We start from the raw sequence: 22851 nt of genomic DNA on the forward strand, positions 1-22851 counted from the left end.
AGGAGGAGAGGGAGGAGGGGGAGGAGGGGGAGAGGGAGGAGCAGGCGGGGGAGGAGGAGGAGAGGGCGGAGCAGGAGGAGCAGGAGGGGGATGAGGAGGAGAGGGAGGAGCAGGAGGGGGAGAGGGAGGAGCAGGAGGGGAGGGGGAGGAGAGGAGGAGCAGGAGGAGCAGGGGGAGGGGGAGGAGGAGGAGGAGGAGGAGAGGGAGGAGCAGGAGGGGGGGGAGGAGGAGAGGGAGGAGGGGGAGGAGGGGGAGGAGGGGGAGAGGGAGGAGCAGGAGGGGGATGAGGAGGAGAGGGAGGAGCAGGGGGAGGGGGAGGAGCAGGAGGAGGAGCAGGAGGAGCAGGAGGGGAGGAGGAGGAGCAGGAGGGGGAGGAGGAGCAGGAGGGGGAGGAGGAGCAGGAGGGGGAGGGGGAGGAGGAGGAGGAGAGGGAGGAGCAGGAGGGGGATGAGGAGGAGAGGGAGGAGCAGGGGGGAGGGGGAGGAGCAGGAGGAGGAGCAGGAGGAGCAGGAGGAGCAGGAGGGGGAGGAGGAGGAGCAGGAGGAGGAGGAGGAGGAGGGGGAGGAGGGGGAGGAGGAGAGGGAGGAGCAGGAGGAGGAGGGGGAGGGGGAGGAGGAGGAGGAGGAGAGGGAGGAGCAGGAGGGGGGGAGGAGGGGGAGGAGGAGGAGAGGGAGGAGCAGGAGGAGCAGGAGGGGGATGAGGAGGAGAGGGAGGAGCAGGAGGGGGAGGAGGGGGAGCAGGAGGGGGAGGAGGGGGAGGAGGAGGAGGAGGAGAGGGAGGAGCAGGAGGAGGAGGGGGAGGGGGGGAGGAGGGGGAGGAGGAGGAGAGGGAGGAGCAGGAGGGGGATGAGGAGGAGAGGGAGGAGCAGGAGGAGGAGGAGAGGGAGGAGCAGGAGGAGCAGGAGGGGGATGAGGAGGAGAGGGAGGAGGGGGAGGAGGGGGAGGAGGAGGAGAGGGAGGAGCAGGAGGAGGAGGGGGAGGGGGGGGAGGAGGGGTAGGAGGAGGAGAGGGAGGAGCAGGAGGAGCAGGAGGGGGATGAGGAGGAGAGGGAGGAGCAGGAGGGGGAGAGGGAGGAGCAGGAGGAGCAGGGGGGGGAGGAGCAGGAGGAGGAGGAGGAGGAGAGGGAGGAGCAGGAGGGGGAGGAGGAGCGCGGTCCCACATCTGGACATGAGGGAGGTCCACACCTGACCTCCATGAGATCAATAAGAGCCCCTGTTCGCTCGACTGTTAAAGGTTCAGTCTGCTCTTCTAACACGCAGGTTCACATCTGAAGACACTTAAATAAAGTAAACTGAGATCTATGTTGGAGAAAACTGATTCAAGATGAATCAAAGACATCAAAGACAAGAAACATGTTTGTTCCTCTTCAAATCAACTTTCTATCAGATATTCATCACATCATGACAACAGAAACAAAGAAATGAAATTCAGTCAAATCCGTCTTCAGCTGTGTCTCGTCTCTTGTCCAGATATCTGACAGACGACCAGCTGAACTCAGCAACGTTCTCACGGTTTTATCCTGAACATTGAGATGTTGCGACACACCTGATTTCAGGTAATAACTGATTAACGAATTATTCAAAATGAAAACGTAGAACACGTTCTTGGTTCAGTGATCAGCTGTTCAGAATTCTCTAAGATCTTCAGTTTTATCACAGCGGAGAAAGAAACCAGCTGACAGCAGAGAACGTGATTCAAACCAATCAATCAATCATTAAAATAACTTGTGACTGATTTAATAGTTGACAACTAATCATTAATCACGGCTGCTCCAGTGATTCCCTCCAGGGACAGAATGACTTTTCAGAAGTTTAGAGCAGAAACAGAACAGATCTCCATCTGGTTCCTGTGACTGAAGTCCACAGCAGCAGCTACTGGATATAAGGAGGTTTTCAAAGGTGAAGCAGGCTGTGGCAGCTACATGAGCACTCCTGTCTCCTGTTTCATCTAATTTCTGATCCTCCATATTGTTTAATCCTCCATATTGTTTAATCCTCCATATTGTTTAATCCTGCATATTGGTTTTCGTTGGGGAAATCAGAGCAGGACCTCTGAGGGTTTTCTGTGCAGTGAAAAACAGGAAGGAGAAACATCTGAGCTGCTTCACAGATTAAACAAATCAAACAATGAGTTCTTCTCTGTAATCTAATAAAGAAATAAAGAGATGAGGCTCAGGTTCAGGATGAGACCTTATGAGGTCACAAACCCTCCAAAACTATCTGCAGTCCACAGGACGCTGGACTGGATCTTATCTGGATTCATGTGTTCTCATCTCCCAACACACAAACTGTCCATCACTGAGACAAACAGACTCCATGTTTCTATTCAAAGACAGAAAGAAGTTCATGTAGAACATTTGCTGAATTAACAAGAAGGTCCAAATAATGCAGAATGAGTCAGAGACAGAGTTTCTCAGAGTTTATAAAGTGTCTCCAACTCAACAACTCACTAAACTGACACATTTGTTAAGGGAGTCTGGGGACTTTCTCCACGGGGACAAAGAAGTCGCCTATATTGTTCCTGTTTAGTGTCTTTGTAACATGTGACATGTTCAGATCAATAACATGTTTCTTCTTTCATAAATGGAGTGTAAATGGTGAAATCAGTGTAAACAGTGTGTTCAAACAGCTGATCAATGTTGGCAGGTAAGACTTTAGCACTTTAGACACAGAAGCAGACAGGCTGGTACAGACATGCTGCCACAAACTGACACTTTTTACAAGGAGACAAACAACTTCAGCTGAAACATTTAATGCTGAATTTACAACAAGGACACAATGAGTCAGAATCTGTCAGAGACACAGTTTCACTACGTTACAAAGTTTGTTTTAACTCAACAACTCTTAAAATCAATACATTTGTTAATGGAGTCTGGTGAGACTGTGTGTTCATAAAGTTCCTACCTTCGTCAGTGCCGTCCATGATGGACACGCTGTCATCACTGGACAGAAACGGCGACTCCAGAAACAGCTGACTCACCTGGACACAAAGATTTAAAGTTCAGCTCCTCTGAGAACACAAAGTCACTGCGACTGACTGACAGCATTATCGTATGTAAGTACATGTATGATGAATGTGTGTATTAGCAGCAGACAATAGAGACAGAAAGAGTGTCCTGAGTGTTTATTACTGTATATCACATGTTAATATAACCATATTTTAATATCCTGTGTAATCAGCTCTGTGTTTGATCATAAGAGCTTCAGATTAAATCACTTTGGCTCCCTGCTGTAGTTCTGTTATTACTGATTACTTAAAAGCTTTAATAGACTTTCTCTTTTTTTCCACTTGCATAACGCAGAGCAGCTGAGTGAGATCCAGCTCACAGGAGCAGCACATTATTGATTATTAAACACTGATGTTCATGTGTCTGATCACCTGATCAGCTCAGGAGGCGTCTGACTTCATCTTTCACATGTTGCTGCTTCAAACTTTATGCAGAAATGTTTCAACATATTTATTTTGATTTCATCACATTTTCAAGATTTTATTAAACTTATAATCATTTAAATCTCTGTATTTTATCATCCATTTAATCTATTCCATCAAAATGTGTTTATTATTATTTACTTTGATATATAAAATATTTTTATATTTGCAGAAATGTTCTCAGTTAAATTCTTCTTTGATTCTTTAAGTTGTTGTTGTGAAAAAGACAAACTGAGCTCACATCTACATTTATGCCGACCAGCACACCAGGAGCAGTTTGGGGTTCAGTGTCTTGCCCAAGGACACTTTGACATGCAGACCAGGGGAACTGAACCAGCGACCTTCTGATAACAGGACACTCGTACACATGACTTCTGCTGACATGAGCTGAATGCTGCTGGTGCTTCTCACCTGGTCCAGCAGGTGTTGGGCCTTCTCTCCGGGCAGCAGGCGGAGCCCAGCCGTGGCCTTCAGGACCACAGGGGTGAGGGTCCACATGGAGGACGGGATGCTGGACTTGGCCACCTCCAGAAGCTCCTTGATACCTGCTGTACACTGGGCAGTCCAGAGGACACAGAGAGGACAGGACACACCGACTGAGACTGATCTGATGGATGCAACATGCCAACAGCAACATTTAGTTCTGTTCAGAACCGGTCCGACTCCTGTGGATCAGTTACGACTCTGATTTATATCAACTACCTTCTCTGGATCGTCAGCGTACACAGAAAGTCCAGGTTTGATGGCTCTGAACGTCTCGTGGGCCAGTCTGGGAGCTTCTGCAGGAGTCACACATTTATAGAAACTGATTAAAAACAGAATAAAGACGTCAGATTGTGCCGCTGGTCTGAGATGCTGAAAGAACGGCAGTAAGTCGTGATGATTCAGTGTTTTACCACCACATCTAATTTAATGTTGCGTTCTGACTGGCTGACCCTGGACCTGTGCCTACATTTAAGCTGTCATTAAGCTCTTAATGACAATCTCAGTCTGTATAACTAACAGGTGCTGCCATTAGTCCGGTTAGCTCTGATGCTAACAAAGGAGCCAAAACAGCACTCAGCCTGTGTGATTTAGCTTAGCTGTTAAATGCGATAACGAAGGCATTTGGCCGAGCTCGGCAGGAAACTTTCTCTAAGCCTAATAAACCAAAAACCTCTAAAACGCACTAATGAGTTTGTGTCCATTTTGACTCTGGCAGCAGAGCGTCGACTTACAGCCGAAAGCTCCTCTTGTCTGCCGGGATTCACATCTGGTAATTACTGTTAGGCCAACATGGTCGGCTTTTAAATACACTAAAAGCAATTCAGTCAGTCCGCCTTATAAACCTTTATCATTTAATCTGAAAGGATCCATATGAATCCATTTAGCATCGATTAGAGAAACATAACCTCCAAATATCCTGTTTCATATCTGGAATAAATATCAGCCTCTGCTCCAAATATCTGATCCAGGAGCTGAAACACGACAGGTTTTATTTGTCCCAGTGACGGAGGCCCAGAACCAGAAAAAAACCCAAACATTTTTAATGTGGCATTGGCTGAAAATTCAAAACTGTGATTGCAGAAATAATAATAGCATAAAAATAAAATAATGTTTGCATAAAAATATTAAAAACGAATTTATTAATTGATGATTATATATTTGTACCTATCAGGAGCCCAAACGTGCAACCATGAAGCTTCACTGGACCCTTAGAGAAGCTGCTGCAGCAGCAGAGACCAGAAGTTATTTTATCTTCTGTTTCAAACCGTACAGACGTGACAGCTGCTGCTTCCCTCTGTTCTGAGCCGCTCCAGGGATGACACAACAACAGCTATAAAACTAATCTCATTTGTGAAATGCATGTTGATGTACTTGGCCCATGTGCACACAGACACACAACACCATCAAATAAAACAAAAAAGATGATGAGTGTATGTAGGGAACAACCCATCTTTAAATCGAAGGATTTCTGGCTAGAGTTTGGTGTGGAATCATCTTAATTGCTCTGTTGACATTGACGTCTCCCCTCTGTCCTCTTACTGTACCTTTATCCTCTAACTGGAACTTAAAGATGTGGATTCTGGTCCCAGTGCTCCCAGCATCAAACATGATGCCGTACTGGAACTTCTGCTCAGCAGGCGCCGAGGCGGGCCCATCATCTCCGAGCTTGTCCGAGCCGGGCTGATAAGGGGGAGGTAGTCTGTAGGCTTCAGTCTTCGTGGCTAAGTAGTGACGCTTCACAAACATCAGGTAGGCGAGCAGGCAGCCGAGGACGAGGAAAACTCCAGCCAGCTTTGGTTTCTTCATCACGACTCATTCTGTGTGGAGCTACAAGAGCTGCATCCTGAGAAACTGCTGGAAGAACCACAGAAAATACTTCTTTACAAATATCGTCTCTACAACCTGCTGCAGCCTGCAGTCAGGTCTCCTGCAGCTGAGAACTGTCACAGCGTCTCATCAGCACAGGTTCACATTTTATAACCAGTTATAGCTTCTGGTTTTATCTTAATTATGTTAAAGACTATCAAGTACCTTTTGATAGACATTAGAGAGTAAATTAACAATTTCTATGAATGATAAATAAGTAATGAATTGTGTTACTGTCAGAAAATGTTCACAAAATATGATCTTCAAGATATTTTAATAATTTAAAGTCTTCAGCTTGTTGAAAAAAATACTACAACTGATGGTAATTTTAAAGCATTTTCACCAGCAGCACATCAGGAATAGTAAGAAATACTTTCCAGATATCTGAATGAATTTGGTTTGGATTCATGTCAGATCATACATTCACAAACTGTGTTTGAATGTCATGTCATGTCATGTCATGTCATGTCATTGTCCGAACCGCTTATCCCTTTCCATGGGGTTGCGGGGTGTTGCTGCTGGAGCCAATCTGAGTAATAAGTGCAGATTAAAACAAAACAGCCTGGTGGTCACAACGTAATCATCTCCCTGTTGGCCCCCAGCAACAAGCCAATCCAACTTTAATTGATAGATTTTTGAATGGAGTTTGGTTGGCATTCATGAGCGTTGCAGTGACGTGGAGGAGTCGACACTGAGGCGGAAGATTATTCACAGATCAAACCTGAGGAACCTGTTAGCAGTTAGTCAGGTGACATCATGTCAGAACCTTTAACTGAACTGTTCTCTAAGTGATCAGTGTGGATTCAAACACGATCTAATGGATTTAATGATATGTTCACTTTAGGCAGCGACCCACTGATTAAGATGTGGCTGTGAGAATCCAGCATAAATTATTAGATATTTGAGTGGAGTTTGGTGTGGATGATGTTAGCTGCTCTGTTCGGTGAGCAGCAGCTACATCAACACAACAGTAACACACTCGTCTTGTTTCATCACACACCGTGTCAGGAAGAACAAACTTACACTGACTGAGTTTTACAGCAGATGTCCAGATGCTAACAGCTAGCCGGCTCAAACCTGAAAAACAGGGTTAGCCGGTTAACATGAAGGTGAATAAAGTAGCAATAAGTTAACTTCCCGCCTGAGTGGCAGCAGCTTTGGTCACAGAACAAACCGGAAACAAGTGTTTACTCACCGGACCGAACCGAACCGAACCCGTCAGCAGCAGCTCCGTTAGTTAAACACTTGCCACTTGCTCCTTCATCCTGCTCTCTGAATCTCAGCTCTGACAACAGCACGGCGCGGGCTGATGACGTCATGGTGACAGGAGGTGGTAACGTGGCCGTAAGCACAGAGAACACCTTTATTCCACTGAAATAATCAATAAAAAGGGAAATAATGTAACCTGGGATTCATTATATTTTGACTTGTCGCGAGATTCACTTTGAAATAAAATAAAAAGGAATAAAAATGAATTTTCATCCTTATAAACCTAAGATGTCTCAATTCTACCTGATTATATTTTTCAGTAATCTGGGTAACAGTAAGAAATTAGAAACACGTTCAGATAATTAATCTGCTCCTTAATTTCTTCAAAGATGTTTAAGATAATTGTTCCTCAGTGTGTAATGACCTGTGCAGCCTGTAGGGGGCGCTGGAAGGACTGCAGACTCATCAATAACAGACAGATTCCCCTTCATTGTGTGTGTGTGTGTGTGTGTGTGTGTGTGTGTGTGTGTGTGTGTGTGTGTGTGTGTGTGTGTGTGTCAGCAGCTGGTGTGAAGAAACCGCCGCCATTCATTATCTCATTAACCTGCAGCAGCCAATCAGACGCTGCGGTGTGTGATGAGGGTCTGTGGGAGGAAGCTGGTTCATTCACTGAGACAGCAGCATTTGATTAATGTGTGTGTGTGTGTGTGTGTGTGTGTGTGTGTGTGGAGGCCTTTCTCTCTCTGAGAAGAATCTGTTGCTGTTGGACATGAAGATGAAGATGAAGATGAACTCAGTGAAACACCGTCAGCTTCATGTAATATGAGTCCGAGTGTTATTTTCAGCTTTCTGTAATAAAGTACTTTTACTTCTTGTGGTATTTGTGTTTCTCTGGTCTTGAGTTGTGTTCGGGTGTTCTGGCGGTGACAGCTCAGCAGGTTCAGAGGAAATAAAAGGCTGACGTGTGAGGAAAAGTCAGAACCTGACTGTTTTGGTTCTGATCCACAGAGGAACTGCAGCGTCACACATTTAAAAACACTGACTGTGATTGATTTTGATTTGTTTTACATTCCTGACAATAAAGTTTCAGAGTATTTGACGCGTTAAACTCACGTGACACTCACGTCACACGTCATCACGTCCTGTCTGCTGACAGGGATCAGAAAGTGATCAGATGTATTGATAAAGGATGTTCATTTTAAACAGTCTGTCTGTGACCTTTACGTTCCCATCATGCCTGCTGCTCCTCCTCCTCCTCTTCTTGCTGAGCCTTCATCATCACTCTGCTCCATATATGTGATTTAATCTATAAGCCTCTAATAGCTTTTTATCAGTTAATGGGTCGCCGCGGGACCTTAATGGTTCTGTAATCTTTCTGCTGCCTTTTTATTTTCATCACACTGATGGTCAACAGAACAAAGCAGCGCTGAGTGGATCCTAATCGTCCCGCAGATTTACATACAAATGACATTTAGAGACAATTACGTCCGTTTGAGACAATAATCCAACTAAGTTGTTAATCGACACACGCAGACATGAAATACTGAAATATATGTTGTCGAAGCTTCTCCACATCCACAGAATTAACTTTCCTGTCGTCATGAAACCTGTTCAGTGTCACAGAAACACGCAGTGGATCAACATCATCATCATCAGCTCCTCTGCAGCTGAGACAGTCTGACATCCTTCAGTTCACAACCGAAACTGCCCTGACTGAATATAATGATAATACTAATACTAATAATGATGATGATGATGATAACAACAAAAACAATAATAATAACAATACCAATATTAATATTAATAATAATATTAATAATAATAATCACTCAGACTGAACCAGCTGTGAGTTTCACTGCAGCTTGGTTTCAGTTTATTCAGTGAAAAATAAATCACACAGGAGAAAATATTAAATAAATCATTTTTCACATTGAACATGTTTATTGATACTAACATAAGTGATGTCACATTTCTGAATGTCAGAAAAGTTTAAAAATAATTAATAATTCATATTAATCACAAATTTTCAGAGAACAAATCACAAGACGTTCACAACATCAGTTTGAATCATTTCCATGTGAACAAAATCTCTTTGCTGCATGTTCATAATAATATAACACAATAATAATAATAATAATAATAATAATAATAATAATAATAATAATAATAATAATAATAATAATAATTATTATTATTATTATTATTATTATTATTATTATTATTGTATACTGTACAGGTAGACCTGGGGTGGAGGCTGATGGAGGTGGAGGCTGACTGGGGTGGAGGCAGATGGAGGTGGAGGCTGATGGAGGTGGAGGCAGACTGAGGTGGAGGCAGACTGAGGTGGAGGCTGATGGAGGTGGAGGCTGACTGGGGTGGAGGCAGATGGAGGTGGAGGCTGATGGAGGTGGAGGCAGACTGAGGTGGAGGCTGACTGGGGTGGAGGCAGATGGAGGTGGAGGCTGATGGAGGTGGAGGCAGACTGAGGTGGAGGCAGACTGAGGTGGAGGCTGATGGAGGTGGTGGCAGACTGAGGTGGAGGCAGACTGAGGTGGAGGCAGACTGGGGTGGAGGCAGACGGAGGTGGAGGCTGATGGAGGTGGAGGCTGACTGAGGTGGAGGCTGATGGAGGTGGAGGCTGACTGCGGTGGAGGCAGATGGAGGTGGAGGCTGACTGAGGTGGAGGCAGACTGAGGTGGGGGCTGACGGAGGTGGAGGCAGATGGAGGTGGAGGCAGACTGAGGTGGAGGCTGACTGGGGTGGAGGCTGATGGAGGTGGAGGCAGACTGAGGTAGAGGCTGACTGAGGTGGAGGCAGACTGAGGTGGAGGCAGACGGAGGTGGAGGCAGACTGAGGTGGAGGCAGACGGAGGTGGAGGCAGATGGAGGTGGAGGCTGACTGAGGTGGAGGCAGACTGAGGTGGAGGCAGACTGGGGTGTTGGCAGACGGAGGTGGAGGCAGATGGAGGTGGAGGCTGATGGAGGTGGAGGCTGACTGAGGTGGAGGCTGACTGGGATGGAGGCTGACTGGGGTGGAGGCAGATGGACGTGGAGGCAGACTGAGGTGGAGGCTGATGGAGGTGGAGGCTGACTGGGGTGCAGGCTGATGGAGGTGGAGGCAGACTGAGGTGGAGGCTGACTGAGGTGGAGGCAGACTGAGGTGGAGGCAGATGGAGGTGGAGGCTGATGAAGGTGGAGGCAGACTGAGGTGGAGGCAGATGGAGGTGGAGGCTGATGGAGGTGGTGGCAGACTGAGGTGGAGGCAGACTGAGGTGGAGGCTGATGGAGGTGGTGGCAGACTGAGGTGGAGGCAGACTGAGGTGGAGGCTGACGGAGGTGGAGGCTGATGGAGGTGGAGGCTGATGGAGGTGGAGGCTGACTGAGGTGGAGGCAGATGGAGGTGGAGGCTGATGGAGGTGGAGGCAGACTGAGGTGGAGGCAGATGGAGGTGGAGGCTGATGGAGGTGGAGGCAGACTGGGGTGGAGGCAGATGGAGGTGGAGGCTGATGGAGGTGGAGGCAGACTGAGGTGGAGGCTGACTGGGGTGGAGGCTGATGGAGGTGGAGGCTGACTGAGGTGGAGGCAGATGGAGGTGGAGGCTGATGGAGGTGGAGGCAGACTGAGGTGGAGGCTGATGGAGGTGGAGGCTGACTGGGGTGGAGGCAGATGGAGGTGGAGGCTGATGGAGGTGGAGGCAGACTGAGGTGGAGGCTGACTGGGGTGGAGGCAGATGGAGGTGGAGGCTGATGGAGGTGGTGGCAGACTGAGGTGGAGGCAGACTGGGGTGGAGGCAGATGGAGGTGGAGGCTGATGGAGGTGGTGGCAGACTGAGGTGGAGGCAGACTGAGGTGGAGGCAGACGGAGGTGGAGGCTGATGGAGGTGGAGGCTGACTGAGGTGGAGGCTGATGGAGGTGGAGGCTGACTGCGGTGGAGGCAGATGGAGGTGGAGGCTGACTGAGGTGGAGGCAGACTGAGGTGGGGGCTGACGGAGGTGGAGGCAGATGGAGGTGGAGGCAGACTGAGGTGGAGGCTGACTGGGGTGGAGGCTGATGGAGGTGGAGGCAGACTGAGGTAGAGGCTGACTGAGGTGGAGGCAGACTGAGGTGGAGGCAGACGGAGGTGGAGGCAGATGGAGGTGGAGGCTGATGGAGGTGGAGGCAGACTGAGGTGGAGGCTGACTGGGGTGGAGGCTGATGGAGGTGGAGGCTGACTGAGGTGGAGGCTGATGGAGGTGGAGGCAGACTGAGGTGGAGGCTGACTGGGGTGGAGGCTGATGGAGGTGGAGGCTGACTGAGGTGGAGGCAGACTGGGGTGGAGGCAGATGGAGGTGGAGGCTGATGGAGGTGGAGGCAGACTGAGGTGGAGGCTGACTGGGGTGGAGGCTGATGGAGGTGGAGGCTGACTGAGGTGGAGGCAGACTGAGGTGGGGGCTGACGGAGGTGGAGGCTGACTGAGGTGGAGGCAGACTGAGGTGGAGGCAGACAGAGGTGGTGGCAGACTGAGGTGGAGGCTGACGGAGGTGGAGGCTGACTGAGGTGGAGGCAGACAGAGGTGGTGGCAGACTGAGGTGGAGGCTGATGGAGGTGGTGGCAGACTGAGGTGGAGGCAGACTGAGGTGGAGGCTGACGGAGGTGGAGGCTGACTGAGGTGGAGGCAGACTGAGGTGGAGGCAGACTGAGGTGGGGGCTGACGGAGGTGGAGGCTGACTGAGGTGGAGGCTGACTGAGGTGGAGGCTGATGGAGGTGGAGGCAGACTGAGGTGGAGGCAGATGGAGGTGGAGGCAGATGGAGGTGGAGGCTGACTGAGGTAGAGGCTGACTGAGGTGGAGGCTGACGGAGGTGGAGGCTGACTGAGGTGGAGGCAGACTGAGGTGGAGGCAGATGGAGGTGGAGGCTGACTGAGGTGGAGGCTGACTGAGGTGGAGGCAGACGGAGGTGGAGGCTGACTGAGGTGGAGGCAGACTGAGGTGGAGGCAGATGGAGGTGGAGGCTGACTGAGGTGGAGGCTGACTGAGGTGGAGGCTGACTGGGGTGGAGGCTGATGGAGGTGGAGGCAGACTGAGGTGGGGGCTGACGGAGGTGGAGGCTGATGGAGGTGGAGGCTGACTGAGGTGGAGGCAGACTGAGGTGGGGGCTGACGGAGGTGGAGGCTGACTGAGGTGGAGGCAGACTGAGGTGGAGGCAGACTGAGGTGGAGGCAGACTGAGGTGGAGGCTGACTGAGGTGGAGGCAGATGGAGGTGGAGGCTGACTGAGGTGGAGGCAGACTGAGGTGGAGGCAGACTGAGGTGGAGGCTGATGGAGGTGGAGGCTGACTGAGGTGGAGGCTGACTGAGGTGGAGGCAGATGGAGGTGGAGGCTGATGGAGGTGGAGGCTGATGGAGGTGGAGGCAGACTGAGGTGGAGGCTGACTGAGGTGGAGGCTGATGGAGGTGGAGGCTGATGGAGGTGGAGGCTGACTGAGGTGGAGGCTGATGGAGGTGGAGGCTGATGGAGGTGGAGGCAGACTGAGGTGGAGGCTGACTGAGGTGGAGGCTGACTGAGGTGGAGGCAGATGGAGGTGGAGGCTGACTGAGGTGGAGGCAGACTGAGGTGGAGGCTGACTGAGGTGGAGGCTGACTGAGGTGGAGGCAGATGGAGGTGGAGGCTGATGGAGGTGGAGGCTGATGGAGGTGGAGGCTGACTGAGGTGGTGGCAGACTGAGGTGGAGGCTGACTGGGGTGGAGGCAGATGGAGGTGGAGGCAGATGGAGGTGGAGGCAGACTGAGGTGGAGGCTGATGGAGGTGGAGGCAGATGGAGGTGGAGGCTGATGGAGGTGGAGGCTGACTGAGGTGGAGGCAGACTGAGGTGGAGGCAGACTGAGGTGGAGGCTGACGGAGCAGACAGGCCTCCGTCAGTGCTGATGTATGTGCTGTATCTGGGTCATGTGATCATCAGGAGGATTATTAGGAATAATTTGAAGGATTTCTGGGAGATGATTCAGGATGTCGGGATCATAACTGACAGAAGATTCCACTTTCATCTGGACGACGAGGCCTCGTGTGGATTAGAAGACGCTGCGGGACATCTGGACTGAGCTGCCTTATTTCTGAGCCTTATTAGGCCGAATCTTATTTATTCTTATCATCTCTGCGTGTCATCAGCGGTGATTATCAGGCAGCAGCTGCACAGAGGACACACTGTTCATACAGTCACGGAGGTTTCTGCAGGAGACGCTCGAGTCTGTCATGATTCAGCTCAAACACCAGAACAATGTTTGTGACGCAGACAAACATCGTTATTAATCTGATGACACGAGGCTGCAGATCCACGGTCAGTTCGTCCTCCAGAAGAGAGACAGATGATGATGACACGTGTGATATAATACAACATGTTCAAACCTTTTCTGCTGAAACTACAGAAGCTCATTCAGGACAAACAACCAACAACAGACAGAAACTCAAAGAAGATTTTTTTACACACACTTAAACTTCAAAATCAGCAGCAAAACCAGAAAATCAAGAGAAAATAATCCTAATGATAATAATCTGAATGATTTTAACGAGGAGGCGACGAGAAAGATCAGATCATTTCTGATTCCTCATCGTGAAAACATTTAGAGAAGCATCAGGAACATCTGCAGCAGAAGAAGCTCGGCGTCTCAGAGACTCTGTGGTCACAGACGTCGTCCTCGCTGAGTAATTGGGGTCATGATGATATTTTATAAAACCATCAGAGCTTCTAAAAACCAATAAAGCAGAGTGAGGACAGCGTCTCCGCCGTCCAATCCGCCTGCAGCTGGGCTATTTTTGGAGGAAATAAAAAAAAGGAAAAGAAATGATGATTAATGTTATTGGATTATTTACATTGCCCTCAACATGATTGAGCCGCAGAAATGAAATTAAAATGTGTGTTGAATGGGATTTTCCAGGAAAGTCCTGTAAAAACCACGGCGGTAATAAGGAATAACTAATTCTCTCAAAGTCGATTAAACACCATCTCATCCCGAGAACAAATAAGATCTGGATTAGACGGCTGTGGCCACATTAAGAGGCAGATTACAGTGTTTTTATCCATTATTTTGATTATTATTCAGCGCGTTCTTGTTCTGGGGGCTTAGCTCTGCTGGTTAGTCCACAAAACAAGCCATTAGACACAGAACCCATCAGATCCGAGACGATAAACCTGCAGGACACTTTCAGCACCGGACCTGGACTTTTCTCTCCGGTCACAGTCTTTAAATGTTTGAACACAGAACTGAATCACCGCCACAGATTCGACCTCCTGCGGCCTGAAGACAGCGTCTGTCTCCAGACATTCATGGAGGGCAAAGCAGGAAGACTTGAAATCATTAATAACTATAATTGATTATAAAGCTCAGCGGACCGGGACGCTTCCCTGCAGAACCTCAACAGATAAAAATGTCTCTTAAACTTCCAACATTTTTTTCCCTTGTTCTTCATATGAAACAGCAACAGAACTTCCTGTTTAGTCATAAAACAGTGAAGCTTTAGCACCAGATGTTGGTGATGAATGATACTAACAGGCGGATCGACCCGCGGGCCACAGACGGACCGGACCGTTCTGCCCAAAGCAGCGTCAACACTGGTCCTGCCTGTAGCGACGACACGAAACCAGAAACTCGAACACCTCAGGTTGAACACGATGTCATGATGTCATGAATGAGTTGTAAATCACACTCCGCTCTCATCCACAGCACCAACAGAACCAAGAACCACCAACAGGTCCGACTGTCTGCAGGAACGTTTCCTCCTCAGCATCAAATTAAATCAAATTAGAAACATCTTTTGGACTTTTGGGAGAAGTGAGCAGAGACAAAACGTGGCTCAGATGCAGCTAGCTGTACGATGAAGGCCGTCAGGACGGACGGGTTTATAGAGGGATTTATGTTGAAGTCCTGGTTCTGTTGGATCTTTGTTGGAGCGCTGCACCATCCATCAGACCGCCTGAGTCTGAGTGGACAACATCCTCCTCACGTCTGTCCTGTCAGAGACTAATGAGTGCTGCAGCACAGGAAGTACAGCCAGGCAGAACCGCGCTATTAGTTCTGCTGTGCAGTAGGTGAGTACGTGGACCGGTCCTGTGTGACCTCAGCGGAGGATTAGCTGTTCGGACGTCTTTCATTTTTCAATCTATTTTAAACAATGCCTTCAGATTAGCCGTCAGAGTCAGAGTGCATCAAATAAAGAAAATTGCATTAAATTATCCCATTAATATTATTATGTTGCTGCGCTGCAACATTATATAATGAAACTAAGTGGTTTTACTCACTGATCCTGCAGCCGGGCCACCCGGGCCACCCGGGCCACCCGGGCCCGGTTATAATGAGATGATGCAGCTGCAGGATGAGGACACAGGACATCATGTCTCTGTCCTCTGACCCAGAGAGACACACAGAACCAGTGAGAGACAGAACCAGTGAGACACACAGAACCAGTGAGAGACAGAACCAGTGAGACACATAGAACCAGTGAGACACAGAACCAGTGAGAGACACAGAACCAGTGAGACACACAGAACCAGTGAGAGACACAGAACCAGTGCGACATACAGAACCAGTGAGACACACAGAACCAGTGAGAGACACAGAACCAGTGAGACACACAGAAAACTCTGAAGACTTGTGGTCTGTGTGAGCACCTGAACTTTGTCTTTTCATGTTCTACACCTGATGGACTCAGCCAGTACTGGTACCGTCTGTCCCGTCTGTCTCATGTCTTTGTCCATGTTGACTGTGTACAGAGCTTCTGCTCACCTTGAAGACTGGACCTGATCCACCTGAAACGTGAAGAACAACCAGAACCATCCTGGTGTCGACTGTGTGACCCGAATACAGTTCATCCACAGACAGACAGTCCAGATGTGGACAGCTGCAGGCTCTCCACACTAAACTGAGAGGAGACAAAACAATTCAAATTACATGTGGTCAGATTACATGTGGTCAGATTACATGTGGTCAGATTACATGTAGTCAGATTACATGTGGTCAGATTACACGTGGTCAGATTACACGTGGTCAGATTACACGTAGTCAGATTACACGTAGTCAGATTACACGTGGTCAGATTACACGTGGTCAGATTACACGTAGTCAGATTACATGTGGTCAGATTACATGCGGTCAGATTACATGTGGTCAGATTACATGTAGTTAGATTACATGTGGTCAGATTACATGTGGACAGATTACATGTGGTCAGATTACATGTAGTTAGATTGTATGGGGTCAGATTACATGTAGTTAGATTACATGTGGTCAGATTACATGCAGTCAGAGTACATGCGGTCAGATTACATGTCGTCAGATTACATGCAGTCAGATTACATGCGGTCAGATTACATGTCGTCAGATTACATGCAGTCAGATTACATGTAGTCAGATTACATGTAGTCAGATTACATGCGGTCAGATTACATGTAGTCAGATTACATGTGGTCAGATTACATGTGGTCAGATTACACGTGGTCAGATTACACGTGGTCAGATTACACGTAGTCAGATTACATGTGGTCAGATTACATGCGGTCAGATTACATGCGGTCAGATTACATGTAGTCAGATTACATGTGGTCAGATTACACGTGGACAGATTACATGTGGTCAGATTACATGTAGTTAGATTGTATGGGGTCAGATTACATGTAGTTAGATTACATGTGGTCAGATTACATGCAGTCAGAGTACATGCGGTCAGATTACATGTCGTCAGATTACATGCAGTCAGATTACATGTAGTCAGATTACATTTAGTTAGATTACATGCAGTCAGATTACATGCAGTCAGATTACATGTAGTCAGATTACATGCGGTCAGATTACATGTAGTCAGATTACATGCGGTCAGATTACATGCAGTCAGATTACATGCAGTCAGATTACATTACAAAATAAAGGATGAATTCAAACAGGAATTGTCATCAGTTTACCTGGACACAACTCTGGAAACTCTCCTCTGCAAAATAAAAAGAAGCCACTGATGGAGGAGTGAAGAAGGTGAAGAGGAGAAGAAGGAGAAGAGGAGAAGAAGGAGAGGAGAAGAAGAAGGAGAAGAGGAGAAGAAGGAGAAGAGGAGAAGAAGGAGAAGAGGAGAAGAGGAGAAGAAGGAGAAGAGGAGAAGAAGGAGAAGAGAAGAAGAAGGAGAAGAGGAGAAGAAGGAGAAGAGGAGAAGAGGAGAAGAAGGAGAAGAGAAGAAGAAGGAGAAGAGGAGAAGAAGGAGAAGAGAAGAAGAAGGAGAAGAGGAGAAGAAGGAGAAGAGGAGAAGAGGAGAAGAAGGAGAAGAAGGAGAGGAGAAGAAGAAGGAGAAGAGGAGAAGAAGGAGAAGAGAAGAAGAAGGAGAAGAGGAGAAGAGAAGAAGAAGGAGAAGAGGAGAAGAAGGAGAAGAGGAGAAGGTGAAGATAGAAATCGAGGTGAAACAAGAGTGAACAGACGAACATCGACTGATGGAGACGCTCCGGTGTTGTGACGAAGTCTGTTCCCCTGTTGATCCGTGTCTCCTCTCAGCACTGGGACCAGAGACGCTTCAACACCGACATCCTGATTAACACAAGCGGCGGTTTAACTCTGACTGTTCACAGACCTGAGATCAGGTTCATGATGCTAACAGCAGCATCAGCATGCTGCATGTTTCCTCTTTACATAAAAGGAAGACTTCATGTAACAAATGATTAATATGTGACAATTACTCAGTGTGTTTCTTTATAAATCAGCTGTAATGAAAGGTTTTATTGATGGTCGTTATAGAATCCATCACGTTAAAGCATTTCTGTTTGTTCTCTGCTTGTTTTTGTCTTTAATATCCGACTCTGCAGGTTTTTGCTTCACTTCATGCAGCAGATTATTTCAGAGACATAAATCCGTTTGTATCCTGACACAAACTCGTCTCCCCTCTTCTTCCCTTAATTTCCTGATAACCTGTTAATTTTATTGTTTTTCACTCACATTACATGATTACTGCAACGACCCGGCGACTCAAATCACTTAATGCATTATGATTGAGGCCACGCGGCGCTCTCCTTTAGCCAAATGACTGTTGATATTTGCTTTTAATTTAAGCAATCCACTACAAGACTCATTAACATGCTGCTAGATTAACTGCTTCAGCTGAGGTTATCCGCCTCTTAATGCCCTCGCAGAGATAATCCCTGCTAACTTGGATTGGAGGCTACAATGAGATCAGCAGCAAATATGAAGAGATGAAGGAGAACCTGTCTGATCTGAGCTCAGTGCCACGGCCATTGTTTTCATCGGACCAGCACCAGTCAATTCATTTACACAGACGGGTTACTGAGACTTGTAGTGTAGTACTCTAACACGTACTTGTACTGCAGTATTTGATGGATATTTCTTCCGACTGATGAAGAGCAGCAGGCTCACAGAGAAAGTGATGAAGATGGAGATGAGAGCAGATGTGACTTAATCAATATGACATTAAACATGATGGATTATCATCACTATAATATTATTATTGCTGTCTGACAGTCAGTCTGTGAGGTCACAGCTGATGCATGCTGGGAAAGAAGCACAGAAAAGTGCAATTCTGATAAATCTTCTTATTTAATATTCTAGTGAAGCATACAAACACTGAGCCATATGTTTGATTCTGATCGTCAGTAATCGACAACATTAAATCAAACGATACGTTCACTGTCCTGCTTGTTCTGTGGGAGGATTTGCTCAGATTGCAGTAAAAAGAACCTCCAGCAGATTAGGAGCTGTGGGATTATTAAGAGGAGCCTCGAGGAAACAGAGAGAGTCCTGCTGGGTGTGATGATGATGATGATGATGATGATGAGGAGGAGGAGGAGGAGGAGGAGGAGGAGCAGGCTGTCATGGCGCTGGTGTCACCATCTCCAGGGCAACAGCAGATGTCTCCTGCAGAACTCTGAGTGGACTTTTTGTATTTAAACTAAACTAGTGCAGTGCCTGTAGGAAATATGTATTCCTGTAGAAAAGTGGGAAGTTAAGTAGTTTTTCATGGATGGACAAATGAGGCTGTTTGAAGGTGGGACGTCAGGGATATTTAGGTTTGTTGTGAAATTCAATATTCCAAGGTATTTATTCATATTTACCTTGCCTTGTATGTTGTCATTATTTTCAGCACAACCTCACATGTGTGACCGTACAGTTATTGTTTCATTTTGACATACTGTATTAACACTATGGACCTAAAGTCACAAAAAAAACATCAAATCCAAGTAGGAAAAAGTAGATTTTTTACTGTGAAAACCACAAATATGTTTAACGAACCATTTTTTCCTCAGACTCAGCTCTCCCTCAGCTCCTTCCTGTCTGCTCCACATTCAGCATCTCCTCATTGTTTTGATGCATTAAACAAAAAAAAACTCCACTACACACCAAACACACTACACCAAACACTATATAACACACTAACTACACACTCCAAACACGCTAAATGTCACAAATCTCTCAACTCTCAAATCTCGCTGTCTCTGTCACCGTCACTCTTTCACCGCCGTCCCTCCCATACCTTCCACCTGTTCCTCAGCAGCCAGATCACGTGGTTTGCCATATAATTTTGTGATTGCTCGGTGTGGTGCCTTTTTCCACCGATAGGAAAGGGAGTAGCACAGGTTTTTTTTTGCTTGCAAACACTTCCTGCTTGTGGACGCTTTCGTGAGAGAAGCACGAAAGACCACCAAACGTGCAGCAAATGTGACGGCAGTGTTCACAAAAAAGTGTGGCGAACATTATTTATCATAAGTTTGGTTTTACTTGGGCTGTCAACACGATTTGAAAACTGGTGTATAGTTTGAAGGCTGCACCAACACATGCATCAGAACCAAGACTCACAGAGGCTGCATCTCGCTGCTACGTCATCTTAAATTGATCACGTGGTTTGAACGCACCGCCGTGTCTGTTGACTCAGCAGGTGGGGCGTGGAAGTGAGCTCTGCAGTGATTGGCTCTGGTGCACACGTGACTATGGTGGCTATGGTTGACAATGGTAGCGGAATTCGTAAATCATTTATTAAATAATTTATTAACGGTATCTTTGTAGTCCAAACAAATGCGAGGTTGCACACCCTTAAACCACGCAGCAGCCATGTTGAAACTCTCAGGTCAGCTGAGATTTGAGGAACACACACACACACACACACACACACACACAGATTTCTTGCTTTTATAGAGAGATGTTGTGCTCATCAACAGGAACTTGACCTGGTGACATGTTTCAGTTTAATGTTTGGAACCTGGAGGCAGATTAATTAAAGTTATTTGATTTTGAAGCTGATCAAAATGTTTATTAGTTAAAAACAAAATCTCCAGATCAACAGAACATCGACTCTGTCAGCACCGGGCCAGAACACAAACACGAGGAGATTTAATCAGTTCAAATGTGTTCAATGTGTCGAAGGAGAACCACAGAACAGAGTCTGTTCATCTGAACCAAACTTTATCTAAAATGTTCACGTTTTAAATCAAGTCTCAGCTGCTTCAGCAGAACGCTGCAACTCTGTTTTACTGTGAAGCTCCAGAACTGTTCTGTGGACTACCACACTTCACCTGACTTTATATCATCAGGAGGAGGAGAGGAGGACTTTATATCCTCAGGAGGAGGAGAGGAAGACTTTATATCATCAGGAGGAGGAGAGGAGGACTTTATATCCTCAGGAGGAGGAGAGGAAGACTTTATATCATCAGGAGGAGGAGAGGAGGACTTTATATCATCAGGAGGAGGAGAGGAGGACTTTATATCCTCAGGAGGAGGAGAGGAGGACTTTATATCATCAGGAGGAGGAGAGGAGGACTTTATATCATCAGGAGGAGGAAAGGAGGACTTTATATCCTCAGGAGGAGGAGAGGAGGACTTTATATCCTCAGGAGGAGGAGAGGAGGACTTTATATCATCAGGAGGAGGAGAGGAGGACTTTATATCCTCAGGAGGAGGAGAGGAGGACTTTATATCATCAGGAGGAGGAGAGGAGGACTTTATATCCTCAGGAGGAGCACCAGTAGCATCAGTAGCATCAGCAGCTAACATCAGGCCTGTGGCGTCTCTGCAGCTTCACTCTTCATCTTTAAATCTGTTTCTCTTTAATTGTCATTTAATATTTGAGATTTTTAAACCGATTGTCGTCTCATTTTCTCCTCCAATCTGTTCTTAGCCCCGTTTGTGCTAATCCACACACACACACACACACACACACACACACACACACACACACACACACACACACACACACACACACACACACACACACTCCTTCTAGTAGAAGTGTGATCACTGATGAGCTCTCGTTGGTCTCAGTCTCCACATTCGGACTGTTTATAGACGAGAACAGACAGGTGATGGAGAGGAGGAGGAGGAGGAGGAGGAGGAGGAGGAGGAGGAGGAGGAGGAGGGGTGCTGAAAGAAAAAGGACTGACAGATGGAGGAGAGAGGGACGGAGAGATGGAAAGGAAGGGATGGAGAAGATGATGAAGATAATGAGTCGGTGAAGTGGAAACGGCAGACATGCAGAGAGAGAGACAGACGGATCGAGCCGACCTGCAGCGTCTTCTCCGGTTCTGTTGGTGTCAGTCACATGTTGGTGCGCCTGTTCACTGATTGGCTCCATCAAGAGCTGTGATTGGCTGTTTGAATCCACCTGGAACAATCAAACATTTCTTTGACGTGTCTGTCGCTGATACTCCCGGGCCGAGGCTGATGTGGCTAACATCAATGGTGCGGCTACATGTTACTGCAGGTCCGGTTTAGGATGCACCAGAACTTTGTACAGTTTCAGGTGAACATGAAGACACCTGCAGTGAGTCGTGACCTCAGCGAGCAGCTGAGCATCTCCACAGCCAGCGTTGTTTTAACCCCTGACCCTGAACTCACACGTTCCTGTTTTCAACAAGTTTCTGCCGTTTCCTCAAAATGGCGTCTGTGTTGTGCCGGTTGAGCGCCAGGATTAGGGTCGGGGGGGGGGGTCAACGGGTCGAGGTCAAAGGTCGGAGGTGTCTGCTCGGGAAAGTGTCTTCATCTGCAGAGAGACAGGGAGACTGTGGCCGGGCGAGAAAGTCCACCGTTGAACATTCAAACAAACATTTTGATCAGATCCGATGAGATCCAATCAGAACCAATCAGAACCGATCAGTTCTGTGAGTCAGTTGTTAAAGTTTGCAGAGGTTTCTTCTGCAGCAGCTGCTTCTGATTAACTCGTCTCAGTCTGAAGGAAACAGGAAGTCATTGACTGACTCATACAGAAAACACAACGCTCTGTCTTTGACGTGTAATTGTCCATTTGGGTTGAGGTTTAAATTAGCATAATGCGTGTAGCTTATTGTGGCCGCGGCACGCGTTGGCATCACGCGCATGACGCCTGATGGCCCGGTGGCGTTCGGTCCAGACACACTCAGTCTCAGTACAGTATTAAATTTTTTAATCATTAGCCATTAGTGCTAATGGCAGCAGACAGACTGTAGCTTTCTCCGGATGCTTGTTTGTCTGGCGTGGCCGCGTCAGATTACTGATGTAAATGAGGCTGTGGGGGGGCGATCGTAGAAGAGTATACGTCCAGACTTCCAGACACTCACGTCTAATTTCAACTGTAATCCTGACCCAGGAGTTGTTTACAGCGTTGAATTAGGTTAATCTATCAGGCCTATTTGCATAAATGTGCATTTTTGAATAATTTGTGGGCCCCGGCGGCGGGGGGGGGCGCGGGTGGCGGGGACGGGGGGGTGGACGCGTGGCCAGACTATTGTTGCCGTTGACGGTGGCAAACAATAGAGCGGCGGAAACAATGAGCAACAAAAACCCCGGGGAGCTGCGGCCGTCTGCTGCCTGAATTACTGCTATCGCTTACAGGCGGCTGACCTGCTGCACGCACCAGCAACATGTCGTTAATTTGATTAC

At 47.6% G+C, this 22851-nt stretch overlaps 1 protein-coding gene across 2 annotated transcripts in view; it reads right to left on the minus strand.

Annotated features, from left to right (window-relative positions):
• entpd6 (ectonucleoside triphosphate diphosphohydrolase 6) overlaps positions 1-7099 on the minus strand; it is a 17838-nt gene extending 10739 nt beyond the window's left edge. Inside the window, exons 1-6 of one of the 2 annotated variants that reach the window (XM_037123652.1) lie at positions 6976-7099; positions 6804-6857; positions 5459-5765; positions 4131-4207; positions 3840-3983; positions 2903-2978 (exon numbers count right to left, since the gene is read on the minus strand). In XM_037123652.1, the coding sequence (XP_036979547.1) occupies positions 2903-2978; positions 3840-3983; positions 4131-4207; positions 5459-5720 (559 nt within the window). In that variant the 5' untranslated portion in view covers positions 5721-5765; positions 6804-6857; positions 6976-7099. Of the gene's footprint in view, positions 1-2902; positions 2979-3839; positions 3984-4130; positions 4208-5458; positions 5769-6803; positions 6858-6975 lie in introns of both variants that reach the window. The other variant, XM_037123651.1, reaches the window with a different exon arrangement.
• Between the last annotated feature and the right edge of the window lie 15752 nt (positions 7100-22851).

This window comes from Acanthopagrus latus, chromosome 15, assembly GCF_904848185.1.
Source record: "Acanthopagrus latus isolate v.2019 chromosome 15, fAcaLat1.1, whole genome shotgun sequence".
Lineage (NCBI taxonomy): Eukaryota > Metazoa > Chordata > Actinopteri > Spariformes > Sparidae > Acanthopagrus > Acanthopagrus latus.